At 45.4% G+C, this 22,563-nt stretch overlaps 1 protein-coding gene across 2 annotated transcripts in view; it reads right to left on the reverse strand.

Moving 5' to 3' along the window:
- The window catches only part of Elovl2 (elongation of very long chain fatty acids (FEN1/Elo2, SUR4/Elo3, yeast)-like 2), a 38,022-nt gene extending 15,961 nt beyond the window's left edge, over positions 1-22,061 (reverse strand). The window contains exon 1 of one of the 2 annotated variants that reach the window (NM_019423.2): positions 22,013-22,061. In NM_019423.2, coding sequence (NP_062296.1) covers positions 22,013-22,015 — 3 coding nt within the window. In that variant the 5' untranslated portion in view covers positions 22,016-22,061. Of the gene's footprint in view, positions 1-21,694; positions 21,821-22,012 lie in introns of those variants that run through there. The other variant, NM_001311121.1, reaches the window with a different exon arrangement.
- Positions 22,062-22,563: the final 502 nt, after the last annotated feature.

The following is a 22,563-nucleotide window of genomic DNA, read 5'->3' on the forward strand; positions in this document are numbered from 1 at the left end:
TCTTTGGCTTCTACATGGAGCATCTTAGGAGAACTTCAGGTCTGAGAAAGGGCAGTGATGTGGCTTCTCGGTGGGACGGAATACCCGTGGTGCAGCTATAGGTACACAGGTCTGGTCGGACCTCCCATTCTTCAGTAGATAACGGTAGTAACCTCATAGATGGACTCGTGGCAGTTGCCACACCATGAACAAATGTTTAAACGTTTTTGGTTTGTTTGCTAAGGTTCAAAATCCATTTTCCAAAATTTACAGAGCTAAGAAAGAAAGCTTCAATTTAGTGGGAGACAAACTCATTGTTGCTGTAAATTTGCAGACATTTACTTTCAATGTGGAAAGAAACAGAAGAAGATAGGAAGAGGGAGCAGAGATGGAAAAGGATAAAGGGCACCTAGTCTTTCATTCTTTGTTATGCACTGACTGTCACCATTAGATGCCAAGTGCTAAGTCAGGGCTACAGAGGGCTCGTCTCCCTGCACTTCTCAGTCTAGAGAGCAATTCATAACTCCAGGGCAAAACATATTATGAGAACTGCACTAGAACAGGACAGAGGCTTTAACTCAAACATCCTTGTGACACATCAGGAAGAGATGAGAATTCTGATGCTGAATTCTGAACCTCTAGGTGTCTCAGAGGGGAGAAGGAAAGGCATTCAGGAGTCCCAGATGCAGGCACACAGAGGACAGCTCCTCTGGGAAACACTGATGACCATGGTCTCCAGTGGCTCGCTCATATGGTAGGAAGGCAGACAACACTAGGGAAATACTGGGATGGCAGCAGAAAGCAGATCGGTGTTTGCTTGAGGACCATGGGTGTGTATGTGTGTATGAGTGTATGTGTGTGTGTGTGTGTGTGTGTGTGTGTGTGTGTATGGGGGATATCCTTCAAGAATAAGGGCTAAATAAGGACACTTGCACATACACCTGAGGAAGCTTCTATAGGCAGCAGGACTGCACTTCAGAGTGTGCTGAAGATGTCTTTAAGCAAAAGGAAAATGCTGTCGTATGGAAAGCGGTATGTAAAGAAAGCCATGAGCATCATAAGAAGCACAGAGAAGCCATAGTCCTGCACACCCTAAGCTGGACTCCCCACCTAACCACGTCCACTCCCAACACAGCACTCCCTGTGCCAGCTCTCCCCATGCTCCCCTCGCCAGGACCCACTGAAGGCAGCACTGCCTGAGACCTGCTTGCTCCTACTTGCCTACCTGGAGGAGCGATGTCCCACTCAGCAGTCCCACTGCACAGACTACAGAAGCCCTCAGCAGCTTGCTTGAGATACGCCCTCACCCTAACCACTGGCTTCTGCGAGCACTCGAGGAACCAGAGACCAGAAAGGGTAAGCTTAGCTTTCTGCCACCTCAGTGCTGACTGGATGTCCACCCATCCCTAACTGCCCCAGTTGGAGGTCAGGTCAAGCCAGTTTGTTTTTTGGGCATTTTACAGGTGTGAATATGCTCACACTCAGGGTGTTGGGTGTGGCAGCAAGCTCTGTCACTGCTGAGCCGTGTCACTGGTTCTGTTGTGCAGACGTGAGTTTCTGTTTATGGTGGCATTTATATTTTACTTTAAAAAGCGATTCAGGATCTTGGTGTCTCTTCTGTCTTATTAGCTGAGTGTTTAGAGAATGGTTTAAAGACAGAATAGGCAGTTTCACCAGAAGTTCACTGTTTTTCAAAACAAGCGCATTGAGACCACAAAAGAGATGATTACATTTGAGTGTGAAGATGTAAAAAACCTTTACTTCTCTTTTTATGTGTTTGCAAATACAGTAACGCTTGAGAGTTGGGTGACAGTAAATCAGGAAATAGGGTACGACTCCAGTGCCAGAAACTTCCCAAGAGCCTCAAACCAGAGCAGAGGTGTAGGAACTCAGGAGGATATGTGTCCCCTGAGGGAGAAGGGACTGTAGAAAGTGAGATTTTTACCTTGTGGCCAGGGCTCAGGATGACTGACCGCAGAGCCTGCTGGCCGAGTCCTGGGATTATTCCCACTTAGTGGACTGCAGTATGGCAAACTAAGGGATAACTCATGCAAACAGCCTCAACTCCTTGGCATCTATTGGTCACTTCAAGGGGAACTTGCTTTGGTGGCACCCTGCTATGCAGCCTAGGCTGACCTGGAATTTGCAGTTCCAGTGTCCTGAGGGTAGGCACGCACTGCCACACTTGGCTCAGGAACCAGCAGTCTTACTTGGCATAAAATCTGGAGAATTTGGGTAAATCAAGTCATTGTCATTAACTCCTTTGACTGGCTGGACCAGAGTTCTGTGGCCTCCGTCTGTTTCCTTGCTCGCTGTCTCGATGCTCCTCTGTGCACCCTGCCCCAGGTATGCCTGATTATTAGTGACCCTATCGCGTCACATGCTTCTTCTATGCCACCGCATGGAGTCTGCTTGCCGATGCCTGGGTGCCTCTTAAGTGAATTATCTTTTCTCCGTGTTTCCCTCCTCCCAAGCTCCTCCAAAGCTTCTTTGTCTAACACACATGGGGGTTCCACAGCACTTGTGCAATGACTCTTGATGAATGAACTCTCCAGTCACCCTAGAACTGGGACTAGCAAACTGTGGGCCTCCACTGGGGACCTCTCTCTCCCCGGTGACAGCATTCCTCCCTGGTTTGCCAGTAGGAGGACTGAGCACTAGGACTTTGTCTTTGGCAAATGAAGAATGGATCAGAGAGAAGAGAGATGCTGGAAAACCTCCAGCAAGCAGAGTGATGCTGAAGCCACAGGCACCATGTCTAATGGAAACCTCCAACTAGGCAAGCTCTAAGCAAACTAGGAACGGAATCCAAGGCTTTCTAGATTCTTGGCAAGCCCTCTGCTGCTTAACAATGCCCACAGCTCCCAGTCTTTTTTTGTTCTAGGTTTTATAGCCATTAATGTCCAGCATAATCTCAATAATGGGTTTTAAAGGGCAGTGAGATTTCTGGAGTGTGACAGGGCATCAGTATATTCCTCTATCTGCTCTGTCTGCATGTGCCAGAGTGGGAGGTCTCGTTCTCCCTCTGGCTCTCAGCATCCTCTGTGAACTGCTAGGACAGCCTACCCTGCACAAGAACCAGATGTTCTGAAATGAATTCAGCCCAAAGAGGTGGATTGATGAAGTGGCCATATACTGCCCTCTGAGTGCAGAACATGGGACATAAAAGAAGTGATGTCAAAGATAGCAAGGCTCTGTTTCCCAGGATTCCCTAACGGCTGTTCTTCAGGGAACACAGGTGGAAAGAAAACAGTGCTCAGAAGGAGCCCAATGCAGTGGAGCCTGCCTGCAACACTGGCCACTCTCCCCCACCCCAGCCCCATGCTTGAGAAGTCAGGGAAGGAGGATGGCTGAGTTTAAGGCCAGCCTGGGCTGAGTAGCAAGACCCTGCCCAAAGAAGGAAAAGAATAAGACACGATGCACTGTATTTGCAAAGACACTGGGTTTACAATGTAATCTAAGAACATAAAAGGAGGCAGGCTTTCTTCTCCTTTTCCATAGAACACTGCAGGAGATCTGCTATTAAGGACTACAGGACCAGCACCCAGCCCAGAAGAGTCAGGAATACTGGGCAGGGCAATGGTATGGCCCCACAACAGAGCTCAGCAAGCAATCAGCATCCACAGATGGAGGAGATGTGGACATGGTACTTGCCCAACAAAGCGGGTGTGATGCTGCAAAGCAACAGGCCAGAGTCACACAGGACTAACCCTGGTGGCCCCCTTAAAAGACCTGATCTGGTACAAGTGCCTCTCGGCACTGGATGCTTAAGAGAATTTAAAGCTGGGGCTAAGAACAGGTAAACCATAAATTACACGTGCACCCAAGGAGTCACAAGGTCGCATCAAGTGGGCATCCATGGAGCACAAGATGGTGCTTGGCTATCAAAGACACACTTCAACAGTAGAGCTTACTAATGCATTTCCAGCCACACTGGTGACTGGATGAAGGGCTGTATGCATAGCACTGTACAACTGAGCAATTGCCCTAGCCAAAAGCAGGCTTGAAAACATATTCATAAGACTTAAATTATTTATATATTAACTCAGAGGTTAAAGGGATTTTATTAAATATATTTCATCAAGTATATTTTATAAAAATTAATATACAAAATTAGTTACTACCTAGTCAATTTAGAAGTCACAGTTCTTCACTGAATAGCAAAGAAATGCAAATGAAAACTATCCGGAGACTCCATCTCACCCAAACCAGACTGGTCTTCAGGAAGACAACAAACATTAGTGAGGACACACAGTTGGTGAGGGTGAAAGCTAGTCCGTCATTGTGGGAGTCAGCGTGGGGACTCCTCAACAAAAGAAACTAGATCCACCATATGACCCAGCTCCTGGAGCTCAGGGTTCCTCAAGGACCCCAGTCCGCAACCCCAGAGACCCAGGCTCATTAATGCTTCCGGAAGCACATCACTTACACAGCTAAGGGACAGAAGACACAGAATATGCACAGGATGACTTTGTTTTAGCAATAATGAAAAACTAAGTTGTTTGCGAGAAAGAGATAGGACTGGATATAATCATAGTAAGCAAACTAACCCAATCTTGAAAAATACAAATATTAATGTTTCTCTCATTGGGGTTGGTAGATTTTATAGAGATATGTAAAACTGTCTATACATACATGATGAGGAAACAGGGGAAATTCTAGAAGAAAGTCAATCAAAGGGAGGAGAGATGGGTGAGAAGAAGGGGGAGGGGTGCGTGGGACATGCTCAGTATATGGCGTGTGCCCTATGAAACTTCCTCATGCAACATACTGTGTGCACTGCATACAAACAATCAAATTAATTGAAATAATTACAAAAAGTGTAAGAATGGAAATAAAATATAAACATTTTTCTTATAACACTGGTCTTATTAATAGATACTCAATAACTTAATATTAACAGAGTAAAATGAAATCTACTACACATTAAACAAGGAGCCCCAGTTTCACAACAAGCAATTCTACTAGGTCAAGACCTTTGCCATAGCATTACAACCTCTGCTTCCACAGGAAGTCGGCAGCTAATATAAAACTCCTTGGAGATTAAGCCAAAGCCATATTTCCGTACTCAGAAGAGCCATAACGGTGCCAGTTTCAGAACTTAGGGGACACAGGAAGAATGAGGCTCTTTTACAAGCAGCAGTAGCAATGAAAGGAAATTGTGTTCGCATGTGCTCTGGTTGTCAAGTGCAGAGCAGAGGGAAGCAGACGGCGCTTCTTAGGGACAAGTGCTTCTTGGGGACAAGTGCTGTCCCTTTGAATATGAAACAATGCAAGGCTTCTAATGATTTCATGGGAAAATATGGGCCAGGTTTTATTCCTAATTCTCCAAGCAAACGTCAGATCTGTATTATTTCTAGGCAAAGCTCTAGATTACAAAGATATCTACAGCATTCCAATATATTTTTGACAAAGTCAAAAAGATATCTTTTTAAACTGCTACTTCGGACAAGAGAACCCAAGAAACACCTTGTATTTTAACTCTGGCTGTGAAGTCAGCTCATGAGGACTGCCGAGGAACAGGCTCTAGCCCTGCTGAGTGCAACCCTGGGGACACGTTCTTCCGCTTGGCAGGATATCATCACTAAAGTGACAGCTGAACCTCACCGCAGTCTCTCCTCCAAGCTGAAGGAATGTTATACCTCTCCCTTAGCTTTTCCATGGAGACAATGTCAAGTGGGCACCATTAGTGGCCGCCGCCAAAAGGCTGAATGGAGCTTGGGCTGCGGGTTCGGAGACCAGGAAGTTCATTCCCCTTGGCCTCTGTGACAGGGTAAAGCAAGCCAGCTCTAAGCACCATAAGGGTGCTACCAGCTCACGTATCATTTGTTCATCAGTAAGGGGTCAAAAGCAATGTGGACAATAGATGTCACCACTGTGGGTGGGAAGAAGGAGATGGTGACAGGTGTCTGTCTATAGATGGGAGCAGAAGACAAAATTAATATGAGCTACACACATGTGACAAAGCCAAAGTCTTTGCCAAAATATTGTCAAAATCATATAAATGCAAGGCTTTGATGCCTGTTTTCAGAAATCAGCAACATCAGCAATCCTGTCGTAGGTTTTCTCTTGGCTACTGTTCTGATGCCGTCTAAATCAGCACGCTAAGGAACTCTGACTGCCCCCTTTCTTACTATAAATATTTCTATTCATTAGGCAGTAGAAAGCGCTGTGTAGTACAAAATGATCCTAATTAAACATAATCATTTTATGTCTCTTACTCAGCCTCTGGAGGCTACTTTTTAAAATTACTGTACAAGAGTTGTGCAGTGTTATGAGCACGGGCTCTCCCAGGCCCTCTCCGGCTCACAGTTTTAAAGAGACAAGCTAGCAAGTGTTTGCTCTCCTATCCTCTGGTTCTTTCTTCCCTCCCAATCTCAGAGCTGGTAGGAAGAGTGCCAGGCTCATACAGAAAGAACTGACCCTGAGATATTGCTGACCAAGTAGCAGCAAATGCAAAATTATCACGGATTTAGAAACAAACACACAAAACTCACAAAAGGGACCTTGAGCTGATTAATCGGCTATGTGGAGAGAGGTCTGTTAACATGAAATGCCTGATAAGTTTGTTCCCAAATCCCACAGGCCAATGTTTCAATTTCCCGACTAGATATTCCAGAGAAATCAATGTACAGTCTTTCTCTGTATCTGCTCTCCATGTCTTAGAGGAGAGGGCCCCTCCAGCTCGGAAAGAGAATGCTTCTGCGGCCTTAGTAGCAATGGTGTGTGCCACAGCAGCAACGCGAGTGGCCTCACAGGGGCTTCTGTGGCCTGCAGGAACCCTGCCTCACTCCTCCAACATCGGTCAGAAGGGAAAGCTTGTATGTTCCAATCTTCTTTAAAGTGCTAAGTGAAAACAGCTTCAAGCCCACCCCGCCCTATCGCAAAGTTGTAAATGCAACATAAAAATTGAAAAAAGGAAAAGCCCAGCTGTTCAAAGCCACATGTATAGGAGAGTGTTACCAAATCCCCTTTGTAAAGTCTGTGCCCCATCTGTTCCCTAGAGGAGCCACTGGAAACTACCTGATTCTCAAGATAAACACACAAGTACACGACTTGGTACATTACGATTTTATGGTTTTAAGGTATTTTCTACACAGAAATCTTCATCTCATTTTTCAACTGTCAACCTTTTTTGTTTTCTTTTCTCTTCTCTTCTCTTCTCTTCTCTTCTCTTCTCTTCTCTTCTCTTCTCTTCTCTTCTCTTCTCTTTTCTTAGAACTGTGTCATTTAGAGTATACCACTGCTGTGTTTAGAGTATACCACTGCTGTGTCATTTAGAGAATACCACTGCTGTGTCATTTAGAGTATGCCACTGCTGTGTTTAGAGTATACCACTGCTGTGTCATTTAGAGAATACCACTGCTGTGTCATTTAGAGTATGCCACTGCTGTGTTTAGAGTATAACACTGCTGTGTAATTTAGAGAATACCACTGCTGTGTCATTTAGAGTATGCCACTGCTGTGGTTAGTGCAGCTCTGAAAGCTTTGTAGTGTTTTTTTTTTTTTCTTCCACCTTGGAAAAGAGAAGACATAAATCCAGAAACATCAACAGGTGGTAGTGGTGACAAAGGAGAGGGAGGAGGGACAACCCTGCCTGGCTCTTCCTTTAGCAGAAATGTTTTCAGGACAGGGTGCTTTGTTGCTGACATCTCAGCCTCATCAGTGTTCTAGTTGCCTCTCCAATAGGAGCCAAAATTAGTCTCTGGAGCAGCAGGGACTTGAAGTTACCATCTGATTGGATAAAGAAAATGTGTGCTGGGGTTAGGTATATTAGAGAAGCCAAAGAAAAAGATGCTAGACTGACTCTTTTCTCAAACTATTGCTGGTGAGGAAAGAGAAAGGCAAAGTCATTTGCGTAGCTTTAATAAAACAGCCCAAGGGTTGAAATGTAGCTGGCTGTGGCAGCCGGCAGCAAGGCTGGCAGAAAGGTCAGGCTTGGCAGGTGAGGTGCCAGAGCAGGTGCCCTCTGACTCACAGGAGGTGCAGGGACAATCCCACTTACAGGTGAAGCTTGGTCAGGGCTGCATGCTCCACCACACATATCTGAAACTGATTTTAAGTGGAGTCTCCTTGCTGCTCCAGACAAGCGGGCAGTGTGGGAGGAGGCAGCTGGCACTGTTCGCATGCCCACAGTCTCACTGGTACAGGGCCTCTGTCTACTAAAAGACGTGGGGAGAAAAGGGCCTTGGAGTGCTCACTACACAGTGGCTTCTCACCAAATTGTTCATCTTAGTCTGCTCTTCTCCAGCATTTAGACTCCTCTAATGGAGGACTCGCTCAACTTCAAAGAGAGCCACTTGACCACGCCAACAGTGCTTACTTCTACTTAGGAGAGCATCCTTAGAGCAAAGGCTATTTCTGTTAAGTCTGTAAGACTTGCACACATTTAACGAGAAGTCAGGATACAGAGGGGTGCAATGTCTCATATATTAAATAAAATTCTACATAGTCACAGCTTCTCCTAATTCCACAGGAGCCTTAAAAATGAATGTTTCACTGTGACACTGATGGTCCCTCCTACGACAAGGCAGAAGCACCAGGACAGAAAGCAAGAGATCCAGGTTCCCCTCTGGACTCCGGGTGAAAGCCTTGGACTTCAGTTATCTCTTTTATACCTCCTTCCTGTGATGGTGGAAGCAGCTGCCGTTAAAACATTTCTCACCAGGAACAGGGATTATTATTATTATAAAGAGTTCATGGAACACCAATGTATATCACAACATCCAGCCCTACCTTATAGTCCCTAAGAAAGTATGCTTCAGGGTTATCCTTCACACATATTTCTAACATGGTCGCTGACTCAGACTATGACCTCTGCCTTTACCAGTGTCCAGCAATGGAAACAAGAGGGCGGGATTGTCACCAGTCTGCAGATGGTAGTCTGATTACACGTGAACTTCACATATAGTATTACCAGCATAGCTAAAGTCAAGCCTTCCTTACATTCAGATTTATATTGTGAATTAATTTATAATTCTACTTGTCAACAATACAAGCAAACACTTTCAGAGCGGGCTAGAGCTCTCTTGTTCTAAGTGCCACGTTTCTATGAATAGAACCAATTCCTTTGCCTGAACCTAAAACTCATCCTAATATTCTTCCTTCAAGTGGACCTAACTAGGGTTAGCTGTAGGGTGGGGCTACAGACAGACTTTGCTCACATCCACCAAGCCGATGGTGACTGCAGAGTTCCTTGGTAACTGTCGCTTCTCATAGAGGATGTTCCTTCTTGGGGATTTGGTGCCTAGCTTTGTGACTGCATGCAGCACTTTAACTCTACAGTAGATGCTACCCTAGAAAAACACACCCACATCTGCCATGGCCTCCTTTCTCTGACCCTTCTGCTTACCGAAAAGGTATTGCTGCTGGCTAGAAGCAGGCATGGGTCCATGACTGAACGTCTCCAGCCATAGCCACCATCGCTATCGGATGGCTCCGGCGTCCCTGCCGTGCACTAATGGCTCTGAAATTTGCTTTCCTTCCCTTTCACATTTTCACTGGTGTTTTCACAGCTCTTAATTCTCCTGTATTAGCTACTTACAGCCATCATGAACCCACTTCCTGTACTTTGTTCATTTTAAGGTGAGGTCTCAGAGTTATAGGACACACAGATGACAATAACACTGCCTGAAAGTGTCCACTGTATTCAAACGAAGCACTGACTTTAACACAGGCCACCACTGTATTCAGCTCTACTCTCTGTTAGACGGGCATCGCCGTTCCTCCTTGACAAGTGAGGGAAGCAGGCCTTAAGCAAGGAGACTACCCTGGGCCCTTTACAGCAAGGAGCAGCTGCTGTCTGCGGGACGGGGATTCTGCTCAGCACCCATTCACAAAGAACAGCGTGCCCGTGGCTCTCACGTGAAGAGCACACTCGGAGAAACATTCTGAGTGGGTCCTTCATTCTCTGTGAGATAAAAATCACCACCTCACAACAGCAGGGCTGGGAGATTAAATAATTTGCATGTTTGTAAAACCATCTCTGACAGCTCCAGGCACAAAGTTGACATGGAGGAGACAGGCATTTCAGTGTTCTGCGTTTTCAAATCCCAATGTGGGGCACAATGTCTCTGCCTTACAACTCCACTGCCACATGAATTAGATACAAAAAGGAGTGTCACTGTAGAAGAGGAGGAATAGCCTTTAATTAACAGCCCATCCCAAACGTGATGGCCTTATTTTATTCTAATGAGTAACTTAATAAGTTACTACTTTTATTGTTATTATTATTATTATTGCTATTGTCAGGGGATGAGTGTGCTGGGGCATATGCGTGCCACGGTGCTGTGCGGCGATCAGAGGATACCTTTATGGTCCTCCTTCCACCTTCCCATGGACTCAGGAGATTGACTTCAGGTCAGCAGGCTTGCATGACAAATGCGTTTATGTGCTGAGCTACCTGTCTAGCCCTCAACAGTGATGTCCTTAAACAATCGAGAGGGGATACACGGTGGTGTAAGGAGGAGAGGCAGACTTTGCAGGTGAAGTATCTTGGTGCGTTAGTTCTTATTGCTGGCACCAGTCCAGGGCCCTGCCTGTGCCTGCTAGGTAAGCGTTTTAGCACTAGGACAAATTCTCAGCTCTCCGGTTTAACTGGGGAAGGCAGCCGTGGCTGTTCTCAAAACCGACACAGTGGAGAATTAATTGTGGAGGAGAACAGAGAGAGGACATGGCTTCCCCGCCTGAATTCTAAGTTGTAAAGCACATGCACTTTGAGCACAGAGCTCTCCTTGTTCTGTAACCTCCTTGCTACAGCTTGCCTCAGTTTCCCTGTCAGTAACCAACTCCCAGCTCGCTGTGGGAGTGAGTGACAAGTATGCTTCTTATCGCTAAGGTGAGATTAATTGCTTGTATATCTGGTCACTCTCTTTCCATATAGGGGGCAATCAGCATGTCAACCATGTTGTTCAGTTTTCTAAAACTTCCCTTTGGACGTTGATTCAGCCAAGAGGCCAGATTAGAGTCCTCCGAGACAAAAGGCCGCCTCCTGGCAGTGGCTCATCCTTCAGAAATGCTTATCCAGGGCAGACCTTGGACCTCAGACATGACGTGTATCTTCAATGTACACTTATGTTTAACTTTGCAGAACGATGCCGATGTGTTTAAAAGTAGAGGATAAAATATATCACCAGGGTTGGGGAGCTCGTTCAGTCGGTAAAGTGACCAGTGGTGGCAGTGCCCACTTGAGGTTCCAGCACTGGGGAGGTGGGCCAGCCAGATCCCTGGAACTTTCTGGCCATGCAGGCTAACCTGCTTGGTGTGTTCCAGGCCAGTAAGAGACCTTGTCTCAGAGACCAAGATAGACAGATCCAAGATAGATAGAGGAACAACTTGAGGCTGTCCTCTGGCCTCCAAACATGCATGCACACATGCACACACTTATATGCACAAAATGTATCAAGGATGTATCATCAAGGATGAATGGCACAAACAGCAAAGCTGCCCCTCGCTCCTTTGCTCAACTCCCCAGCCTGTGACGGACCCACCATGACAGTCAAAACGAGCAGCTGGGTGGAGGCTCCACACACCGTCCCAGCTCAGCATACGTGTCTACAGTGTGTTTTGTCATCCAGTATCTGATGGAATCTGCTCGTGGTGAAACCTGAAATCCAGTTCATTCATCCATGGGCTGTATTTTACCACAGGAATAGAATATATATTTCCTGATGGATATTTTAGGTTGTTTCCAAATTCGTGATTACCAAAAATTCTGCTTTATATAAAATCTCCACTACTTATAAGTAAAGGCTTCCCTTTACTTATGGGGGAAATCTAGATGTGCAATTGCTATGCTGTTTAGGAAATGCATTTACATTTTTTCTGTGAAAATGACTATATTGCTCTAAAATATTTACAAAATTTTCTACTGTCAATTTTTAATCTTAGCCAGGTTCATGGGTGTGACATGTATGAGTCTGCATTTCCACATTACGGCGGGACTTGTGCATGTCTTTTCATATTAATTAGCATGCTACAAGAGCTGCTTCTTCAGTGAGCTGTCATTTCTATGACCATCTTCCACGTGTTTCACCGACTGCTGGGTCTCCTGCTTTAAAGTCATCCATCGCATATCCTACTTGCTACGTCTTTGTTACAGTCACTGCAGTTCCTTCCATCATCCTCATGGTTTAAATGCTTGACCTGTGGCCTCTTCTCACCCAGGCCAGGCATGCTCCCACTGAGCTACAGTCCCAGCCTAAATGTCATGTTATAGTTTATGTCAAGAAATTACCTATTCCATATCCTCTATTTCTAATGGTTTTTAAGTTTCATTTTCCTTTAGCCTTTGTAATGATCTAGAGTTTACATACTGTCAGTTGGGGAGCTGATGGGCCCCACATGGTTCCATATTCCTCTGTGTCATAACATGTCTCTCGTTGGCATCAATCCCTTTCCCTCTGCCCTCCTCATCCGGTTGTCTTCTGAGACCTTTCCACGCTGCTAGAGCAAACCCAAGAATGCTCCTTCCTGTGATAATCATGACCGGAAGTCGGGTCCTATTTGTTAATATGCTAGACATGCCCCCACTCCTGTGCTCTGGCTTGCCCATGGGGACAGATGTACACATCTGTCCACTTGTTCCTTAGAAGAGGTCCGAGCCATGAAGGCACTTGAAAGTCCAAAGAAAAGTTTTCTACCAATTCATTAAAATCATAGAACGTTGTCTCCCAAATGACTATACAAACTAATTTTCACATCTCTACACAATCTGGATAAAAATTGTTCCTAAAATATTGAAAAGTAAAGAGACTGCATTTGGGTCTGTACAGTGGCACAAAAATCCAGTACTAACCTGTTTTTTTCCCAATGGCATACACCAAGCCTCAGAAATTTCAAATACTGTATATTTTCACAATGCATACACATTCTACACATGATTACAAAGTATATAGTTTCCAAGATACCCCGGCTGCTAGCAAGCTGGCCTAGGTTAGCATGTTGTTTAGGAAAGGTTTGCAAGCGTGCAGGTAAAATACTCAGTTTAACTTCTGGAAGGAAGAAAAAGTACCAACAAAATTCCTCTGTGAAAACTTTTTTCATTTTTTTTTTTTTGGCAAGTCCATAGAATATTGGATATCCAAGCAATGACGTGTTATCCTGGAGGGCAACATGGACTTTGTCCAGAGAACCAGAGGCTCCATGCTGCATGATTCAAAGTCCTCCCAACCCTTGTCTTCCCCCAGCTCTTATCCAGTAACTCACTGCAGCCAGGCTGCTGGGTTCTGGCTCCCAGAACACATTTCCAACAATCCCTCCACGATAGAAGCCTCTCCCTCTTCACTTCTTTCATTCCCTCACATCTTAAAAGTCTCCCCAGTGGCCATTACCTCTACATCGACAGACAAGAGAAGGAGAAGCAATGTACTCTCTTAACACACACGTCCCATTATCTGCTATGCTTAGATTTAGTAACTGAAAAAGCGTGTAGAGAGTCCAGTAGGAAAGGCAGAGAACGGAAGACCTGTTTTATGGAAGGCTGTTTTTAGGGGTTAAGGCCTCAGGCTAAGCACCACTAAGACGCTCAAGTCAGGCAATTTGATGTGGGAGGTTGAGTAAAGAGCGGTGGCTTAGTCTGATTACCAGAGGCTTCTCTGGATTGCCTAAAGCTGCTATTCAAATCCATGGCAGTTTTCAAAATGCAGGCGCTCGGCTACAGCGTGAGAGCCTCTCTGGGAGAACCGCTCACTAAGAGGATGGCTTTGAAGACGCAGACGTGGGCGAGCTGTGTTCCAGGTTTCCCTTTCTCACCAACTTACGTTAAAAGAATTCTTGAAGCCTCAGGGATCTGAAGGAGAGACAATGAAACCTTCCCATATTTTTCATTCTTGGGGGGGGTGAAGGTTCCTGAATATTAAATTTAACATCACCTTCATAGGGATATAATGTTTTTAAAATGCATATGTCTTTAGATAATCAAGAGAGTTGAAAACATCTCTAGTTCGTGCATACAGGATGTCACCGCTATGAAGATGGATATGCCTCAGCAGCAGCGACCAGTTGCCCACTTCCTATCTGGAAGGGCTTTGCATGCCCTGTCTTATCTGGCTGACCCTTCACTCGGTGTGACATTTTAGAAAGGAGGGTGCTGAATTTCACATGGCTAAACAACTTGGGAGACATGGAGACCAAGGAACTGAATCCAAGAGTGTGCAACTGAAGAAAATTTAAAAAAAAAAAATCATGAAAAGAAGTAAAAAGAATCAACATATAAGCTCATCCCCTATATAACCCCCTCCTGATGTTCATCCACACAGTATGGTAGCTAGGTTAACCTCTCTAAGTCATATCCTTAGTACATGACCATTCTCTACCTCCTTCAAAATCTAATAGCAACAACGTACTCTCAAGCTTAGCACTCATCTAAGTCCGGCCTGAATCATCTCTCCCTGTCATGAAGCCAACAGTGTCCACATTAAAGACCTTACTCAACTAGTCTGAGCTAGGCTCTGTGTACACACAGTCCTGTGCACAAAGTGCTCCCAGGACACTGTCTCTCAAATCCTTTTGGGTCATTACCTTCTGAGGCCTTAGCTGGCTATTTCTTCTACCTGTCACATCTACTGTAATGTCTTTCTTTCTCCACACGTTCAAATCAGCCCAGTCATGTTCCCGGACAGATCCTGACTCCTTGAAGTACGCACTGAACACTTTTACAACAAGTCAGGACCTCTTAGTATTTGAGCTCTAGAGCACCAGATTTTAAATCTGTGTGTGCCTGGATTCCTGGCATGCAGCCCCCAGGCTCTTCCTCTGGAGACAAGATGTTTATGTTTCTCTGAAAGCAGTTTTAAAAAATAAGTTACTCAGTTACAGAGAGTACTTCATTCCTTCAAAGGAAGAACAAAAGCAAACTATTCACTCCAAAGTCTGCACTGAGGGCTGGGCTCCCACTCGAGGCCAGTGCTAAAAAGATTAGAGTTCTCTGCAGAAAGTCCTGACAGAGGGATGTTTCCACTGTTTCAGTTATAAGAGGAAAGGCACTAGGAGCTAATAGTGTTCTAGCAGCAGGGTTAGGACTTTCCGGCACTGGCATCGAGAGCAGGCTGCTGCTGCTGCTGCTCATGCATTTGAAACTGACTTCAGACTGTGAATCGCAAAATGACTTGTGATGAAGGACATTTCTTTTTAGGAGTCAGAACGCCAGAAATGAAGGCCAGAAAGGAACCTAAGAGTCCTGCCAGTAAAAGGAATAACAACTGTTCAGCATCCGGAGTTGGATGAGAAAGGCCCCAGGAAAGATTTGGATGGGCTGCCCCCTCGAGGAGTTTCTCCAGGGCTGAAAAGCGCCCTGCCCATTGCCACTGACCCACCAAGGGCTAAGGAGTTTGATCTTTAAACCAGGAAAGCCGTGGGTGAAGGCGAGGCTTCCCTCGGGTCCCAAGAACGAGGCAGAGGGATTCCACACAGGCTGCTTCTTTCTCCAGACACAGAGAGAAGCAGCTCGCCAGGCGCGGTGCTCACACTGGTCATCCCAGCGCTGGGGAGGCTGAGGCAGAGACAAGTTCCAGGCCAGCCAGCCTTGTAAACTGAGACTGCCTCAAAACAAACGCTGAGAAAGCCAAACGAACAATGTTTCTGCTTTACAGACACAGTGTCTTCTTTAAAGGCACAAGTTCATTTAAATCTAACCCCTTAGTGTGACGGCTAATACATGTTTTGATCCTGTCAAGTGGGCAAGAGTCTCCAAGTAGTCCTAACACCTACGGAATTCAAAGATCTCACTAAGGTCTGCTTAGTAGAGTGAAAAGCTTCCCAGAAAACCCATGGATCGTGGTTTGGCTTCTATTAAGAAAAAGACTCATTTTTAATCTCAGTAAGAAAGTAGCACTATAAAAATGAAAAATTCAACATATTTACATCTTTAAAACACCAGAATTAAGACCAAATGATAAGCTCTTAAGACATGAAATATGTGCAAAGCTACCGTGGGTTGTCCTTTCTGGCAGTCTCAACATTACAGTCACTAATCAAACCAGTGACTGCCTGATTTCACTTGAGAGCTATTCGGCTACTGTACGGCTGCTCCTGTTACACAAATAACACTTGTGTGTTCCAGTTCTGTGTATACTAAATTAAAATTGAATACTTACTTATTATTTAAATGTGTGTATATGTATATATATAATATATATAATATATAAATAATATATCAATATATAATCGGGTTGACTATCTAAAACATTTTAAGTGCTAACATAATGCCACTGTAGAATATTCCACACTTGACCCCATGCAATAGTTGAAAGATAAGTATTTCTAAAAATATGTGTATACAAGGTACGTTATGAAAAATAAACAAATTCTGTGTTTAGAATTACCACCCTTGAGATATATCATCATGCTAGGATATGTGTTTACAAATACTTAAAAAACCTCAGAAAACAAAAACAAAGAATCCTAAATCCAAGCTACTTCTGTTAGAGAATGAACCTGCATATGTGTCCATGTGCGTGCCCACATCTGTCCAATCATATAACTCACAGGGTGGAAACTACACAGGAAACTTGCCTGCTTTTTACAAACATGCTGACTTGTTTATAAACACATAGGAAAGCACATTCAAACTGGCTTGTGGATAACGGTATATGGAGTAGCAAGAAAGGTAACCTGGGGCCTGAAAATTCAGATCTCTGTATGTGACCTTGAGCAAAGCATTTCTCTTCTTTCAAACTTAACTTTCTTACCTATGACGTAAGCTCAGGTGCTGCAAAATTTAACTTTCTTCAGAATAGTTATATATAAACTTCAAAACTTCAAAATAGTTATGTAGAAAAACACAGTGAAAGACATCTGATGTTCTAGCTATATTAAAGCCTAATTGTGTTTAAATGAGTTCAAATATAAAATATTCAATAACACAAAATAGTATTGCCACATATGCAGAGGGGACAGAGGCTCATGTCAGAGATGTTCCTAAATTGTCCCCGTGCCATGTTTGGAGTCAGGGTCTCTCACTGAATCTGGAGCTTTCCAATGTAGTCAGATTGGCTGGCCAGCAAGCCCCAGGGTGCTCCTATCTCTGCCCCCACAGTACTGGGATTGCAGGGCTCAGCCCCGTCCTCACTTTGGGGTTGTTTGTTTTCTGTGATGCCAGGAGTCTACATTCAGGTCCTCAGGCTTCACCGAAGCCCTTTACTGACTTAACCATCTCCCCAGCCTACAGTGCATTTAAGTTATAATTAAACGGCCAACTACCGAAAAATAATGTAGAGTGAAAAGCTTCCCAGAAAACCCATGGATCGTGGTTTGGCTTCTATTAAGAAAAAGACTCATTTTTAATCTCAGTAAGAAAGTAGCACTATAAATTTCATTATGTGTAAACAAGAATGTAACCTGGCCTCTTCTGCAAATTATGTTATTAGATGCATTTACAGAAATGTGTGCTTTGCTTTCAGTAAGAACTTATGATTCAATTATAGATTTTGTTTTGTAAAGTAATAGTATGACCACAAATGTGACTCTGAAATGCAAATGCGGCTTCAGGATGACATACAGGTTACTTATTAAATATAACTCGGGTGCAGACCAGGCCTGGTTGCACTGTGCTAAATCAACTGTTTCTGAGAGCCAAGACACGCCACCAGCTGGAGGAGTGTTCTGTGGTTTTGCAAAGCAAACGGTTATCTCTTAGTACACCCTTACGGATAAGGAGAAGGAGAATCAGTATGGGAATAAGGAGTTCTGACCTTCAGACTATCAACAATAGCAATAATGGTCAATGCTTAAGATGTGCCAGCCTCGGTCTTATGATGACCACCCGATATTGATACGTTCCTGAATGACACAGACACAGCCTGCCCTCAACCAAGTCTGAATTCAGAAAGAGATGCAAAGATAGAAGACACCACCAGCAAGTACAGGCCTAGAAGGGGCCAAGAGTGCTCAAGTGGATCGCTAGGTAGCCATGCTGAGGTGTGAGAGGGTCTGGTGTGTGTACAGAAAAAGTATGGCTGCGGTTTTAGGTAGCCTGGTTACAGGAGGTCTAACCACAGATGCCATAAGAACACAGATACATGAATCTGCAGGCCAGAGCCCTGCCTGGGGAATCAATAGCTACAGGACTGAGTCCCGTCTGATGCTTACAAAATAATCTTATGCTAAAGATTAACCCCACTTAGAAAGTGGGTGAACAGTGTGTCAGAGTGACCTGTCCAGGGGCATGGAACTTGTGGGTAATCCAGCCAGCACTGAAAGCTGGACTTGCTGACCACCTGTCGAGTGTCTGGCTTCTTTGTATCTTTGTGCAGGCAGCACAGAGGAGAGTACTCCATTTCTCACAAAGAATCAGTGAGAGGTCACCACTGTGCTCATGATTAGTTGACGCCACTGATGTTTCAAAGATTAAATAAAGCTCACATTCATTAATGTTTTTAAAGTTCTTAGACTAATTTCATTTTTTTTTCTTTCTGGGTCTTCCCCTCCCCCCTTTCTTGGGTGGATCACCTTACTACAAGGCTGTCATTTAAAGTAATGAATATTCTTTGAACGTTAGAAATGAGCTATACAACAGAAACCATTCTGATTTAACAAGGACAGAGGGAACAATAAGGAGACAGGTAGACGTGGGGTCCAGAGATTCGGAGAATGGCATTTATCTGCAGAGGAAAGAAGTTAAAAATCAAAGAGACCAAAAAAAAAAAAAAAAAAAAAAAAAAGTAGAGACCTGTAGGAGTGGAAAGTATGGAAGAAAGAGAGCAGAGGTGGAGGTGAGAAAGGCAAAAAGCCATTTTCAAACAAAACCTGAGAATATTGGACCAGAAAAAAAAAAAAAAAAAACCCATGAAAGAAAAAAATGGACCAAGAATCGGATTTCTGACACAGTAACCTAGACAGCAGGTGGAATTACCAGCAGCTTTGGGTGGAGGCTGAAAGGTGAGCAGGCTTCATCTGCCTAGTGCTGGGTCTAAGGTGGCAGCCAGGTGCTCACGAGTGGAAAGGGTCTCAGAGATAAGAGATAACTTTGGATGTGTGTGCTACTGAGAGCTGTCTGTCCAATCTGGTGGCCTCCAAAGCATCTGCCTATGAGCAACCAAAATACAGCCACCCGGACCTGCCATGTGCTGTATTTCCTCCTAGAACAAATACTAGGAGGAAGGTCTTTGTTTTAGACAGGCTCCCTCTTTATAGCCTTAGACAGGCTCCCTCTTTATAGCCCAGGGGAACCTTGAACTCACAATCCTTCATTCGGTCTCTTTAGCTGCTGGCATTACAAACATCAACCACCATGCCCAGGACGTAATTTCAAAGATTTTGTACAAAAAAAAAAAAAAAAAATTGTGTAAAATTCCTTAACCTTTTTGTATTGGTTGCATGTGGGAGTAACACTTGCCCAGAGAGGGTTAAATGTTAAAATGTATTTTGAGTCTCTGCTTTTTCAAATGTACCTACCAGAAGTTGAAAGTCACCTGTATGCTTTCTGTTCTATTTCTGTTAGATAGAATGGACTCATGAAGTACACGGTATACTTATTCATCCTCCAAACCCTCTAACATTGTGTTTTGAGACAATCACTGCTGCTCTGTGTGGTCTTGAACTCGTATGGATAACCCAGGCTGGTCTCTATCTCTATACCCTCCTGCATCAGCTTCCTACATATGAGATTTCTATACACTTCAATGGCCTGCTGTACCATCACTTTCTATGGAAGAAAATGCCAAGGTCTATATAATCACATAGTTCAATACGGGGCTGAGATTCAAACTTAGGAATAACAGTAGGTCACATCAACTTAGAAACAAGCCATCCTCTCAAGTTACTAAGTGGTTACAATTTAAATGGTGGAAGTATCTATCAGTCCATTAGAATGGTTCCTTGCCAGAGTTAGTGACAGCCTAATATTAGTCATAATTGATAACCTGAGGTATGACGAGCTACTGATGATGTTCACAAAGTTTCACTCTCTTGAGCTAACAAAGTCTCCGTTACACTGGCAACTCCACCTCTCCCAAGTCAAATGGCCCATATCTAACTGTCCAGCCGAGGAAAACATCCTTGACACAACCCTCAACACAAGGGCCCTGGTTTCTGACCATAACTGGACGCATGACACAGGCGCACTTAACACATCTCCACCAAGTTTTCTTCACATCACGGCATCTGAACTTCCCCAAGTAAAATGCATTTCACTTAACCCTTCACTGGAGAACTAAAAGGTTGAGCTTACCCAGCCAGATAATTAAGAATACACGGTGTCTGTATTGTGGTTCCCTCCTCTAATCCCAGCACCCAGGACATAGAGCCAGGAAGATTGAGAGTTTGAAGCTAGCCTGAACTATGAGGCTGTCTTGATAAACATAGATAGATAGATAGATAGATAGATAGATAGATAGATAGATAGATAGATAGATTCAACAAAACCCTCTTCCTTTTTTTGCTAGAATCCTAACAGTAAAACCTTCTGCACAAATGAACTAATACAAAATTAAGCACCATTAATTTATGTTTAGTTCATTGGTTTTAATTTCAAAAACAAAGCTTTCAATTCTACTACCTATCTGGACAAGACTAGCTGAGGACCACCAGGCAGTACAGTCTTGACTCTATCATCTTCAGAATTTCTCATGTAAATGCTCTTTGAGCTGTTCATCTCCGATGATAATAAACACACTTCCCTCACCAGTCACAACCCACTGACACACAATGACATCGTGCAAGTGGGGAAAAAGGAGACTTGAGTAGTATTTTTTGCAATACAGCTTGTTAGTAGAGACATCTTGGCATGGGTGTAGAAGAATGTATCACCTGACCAACTTACTTAGAACCCAGCCCCCCCTACACCCCCACCCTTTCTGCCTCTCTGCCCCATTTCTCAAAAGTGATATCACTTGATTTGGTCACAGACTTGAAAATGCTTACTGAGCTTGCAGTGAGCTAGGATAAAGATTGTAAGGCTTGCCCTTGCCAGCTACAGGTTAATGTCCACTGACTTTCACTGAGTTGAAGTATTCTTGGAAGTTTTCCCTAACTAAAATCTCTGTCTACTATGGAAGAGAGAGAGAGAGAGAGAGAGAGAGAGAGAGAGAGAACCAGTTAGCACTAAAAATGCTCTGTCTACTCAGATGTCAGGATACTCAAGTGGCCGAGGAAGCATGAAGCAGCCACCAACATTCTGCTCAGTGTGTCCCTCCTGTCCAAGAGAAGAGTGTGTTTCTCCTCCCACACAGCACTTTAGATTCTGATCGCTCCTATTAAGTCGACAGTTCTTGTAGTGGTTCACTTCAAGGAGACTGCTACCTCCCACTTAGCATAGCATAAAGTACTTTCCTCTACTTTTTTTAAAAAAATAAATGATGTGTGCCAGGCACTGTAGACAAAGACTATTCACCAAAACTTGCATTTTGGTGAGGGAGACATTCAATACACACACACACACACACACACACACACACAAACCCAGATTATAGCATGCTTAAATAGAGAAAACAAAATGGGGGGGGGGCAGGCAATAGAAAAGGGGTGGGCTGGAATTTTAGTGCTAAGACAATATTCAACCAAGAAGAGATGGTGAGCCGAAAACAGTGTGGGAAGAGGGGGGACAATCTAGGGCTGCCCCGTGTCAGGTGGGACAAGGAAAGGGGCATGCCCTTCACATATTTAGCAAGCCCTTGCGAAAAGACAAAGACCAATGAAGACAAACGCGGATCTGAAGACAAACGCAGGATCTGCCGCTCTCTTTAACGGGGAGCTGCTCTTTTGAGACAGGGTGTCTCACCGTGGCCCAGGCTGGCCTCGAACTCACGGCAATCCTCCTGCCTCAGCTCCCTCAGGGCTGGGATCGCTGCCTGCCCAGGAACCGGCTGGCTCCCTGCGAGCTCAGCAGCACACAGTCTTCGCCTTTGTGCCCAGGCGCCGGGTTTCGCGGGGTCCCTCGGCGAGCGGCTCGTGGGGGGGAGAGCGTTGGGCCCCGGCTGCAGCGCCGACACGCCCCCGCGCCCGGTTACCCGCCGGCGCCCCGACCCTACGCCCGCACGCCCCGGCCCCAACGTCCGCCGCCATCCGGGACGAGGCGCGCGGCCCCCCACTCACTCACCATGGCCGCGCGGCCGCGATGCGCTGTCCAGGGTAGCCGCCTTCCTTCTGCGCCGCGCCACGCGCCGCCCGCGCTAGTCACTCGCCCCCGCCCCCTCGGGCGCGCGCCGCCCGCCTCCCCGCCCCCTCGGGCGCGCGCCGCGCCCTGCCCGCTCCGGGCCGTTTCCTCCGCCCCGCGCCGCTGGCCCTCGGAGGGGACCACGGAGTGGGAGGAGCCCCGGCGCCGGCCGCGAGGCCGTGGGCCCCCCAGAGGCCTGCGCGTCCCCGCTCCGCGCGCCCCCCCGCCGGCGCTGGCGCGGCGACCCCTGCCGGCCGGGCTGGGATTTGCAAGCACAGCTGGCGCCTTTTGCAGGAGTCTGGGCGCGCACGTCTATCACAGCATCAGGCTCCTGGAGAAGCCACCAGCAGCTCCTCCGCTACTCCTGGGGAGTGGCTGGGCGAGCGCGCCGGATGATTTAAATTGGGCACACGGGTTTGAGGGGATGACCAAGGGCTGGTCTGGTCTTGGGTTGGTGCACCTGTATAATCCCAGCACTTGAGAGCAGAGCCAGG

Source organism: Mus musculus, chromosome 13 (genome assembly GCF_000001635.26).
Source record: "Mus musculus strain C57BL/6J chromosome 13, GRCm38.p6 C57BL/6J".
NCBI lineage: Eukaryota > Metazoa > Chordata > Mammalia > Rodentia > Muridae > Mus > Mus musculus.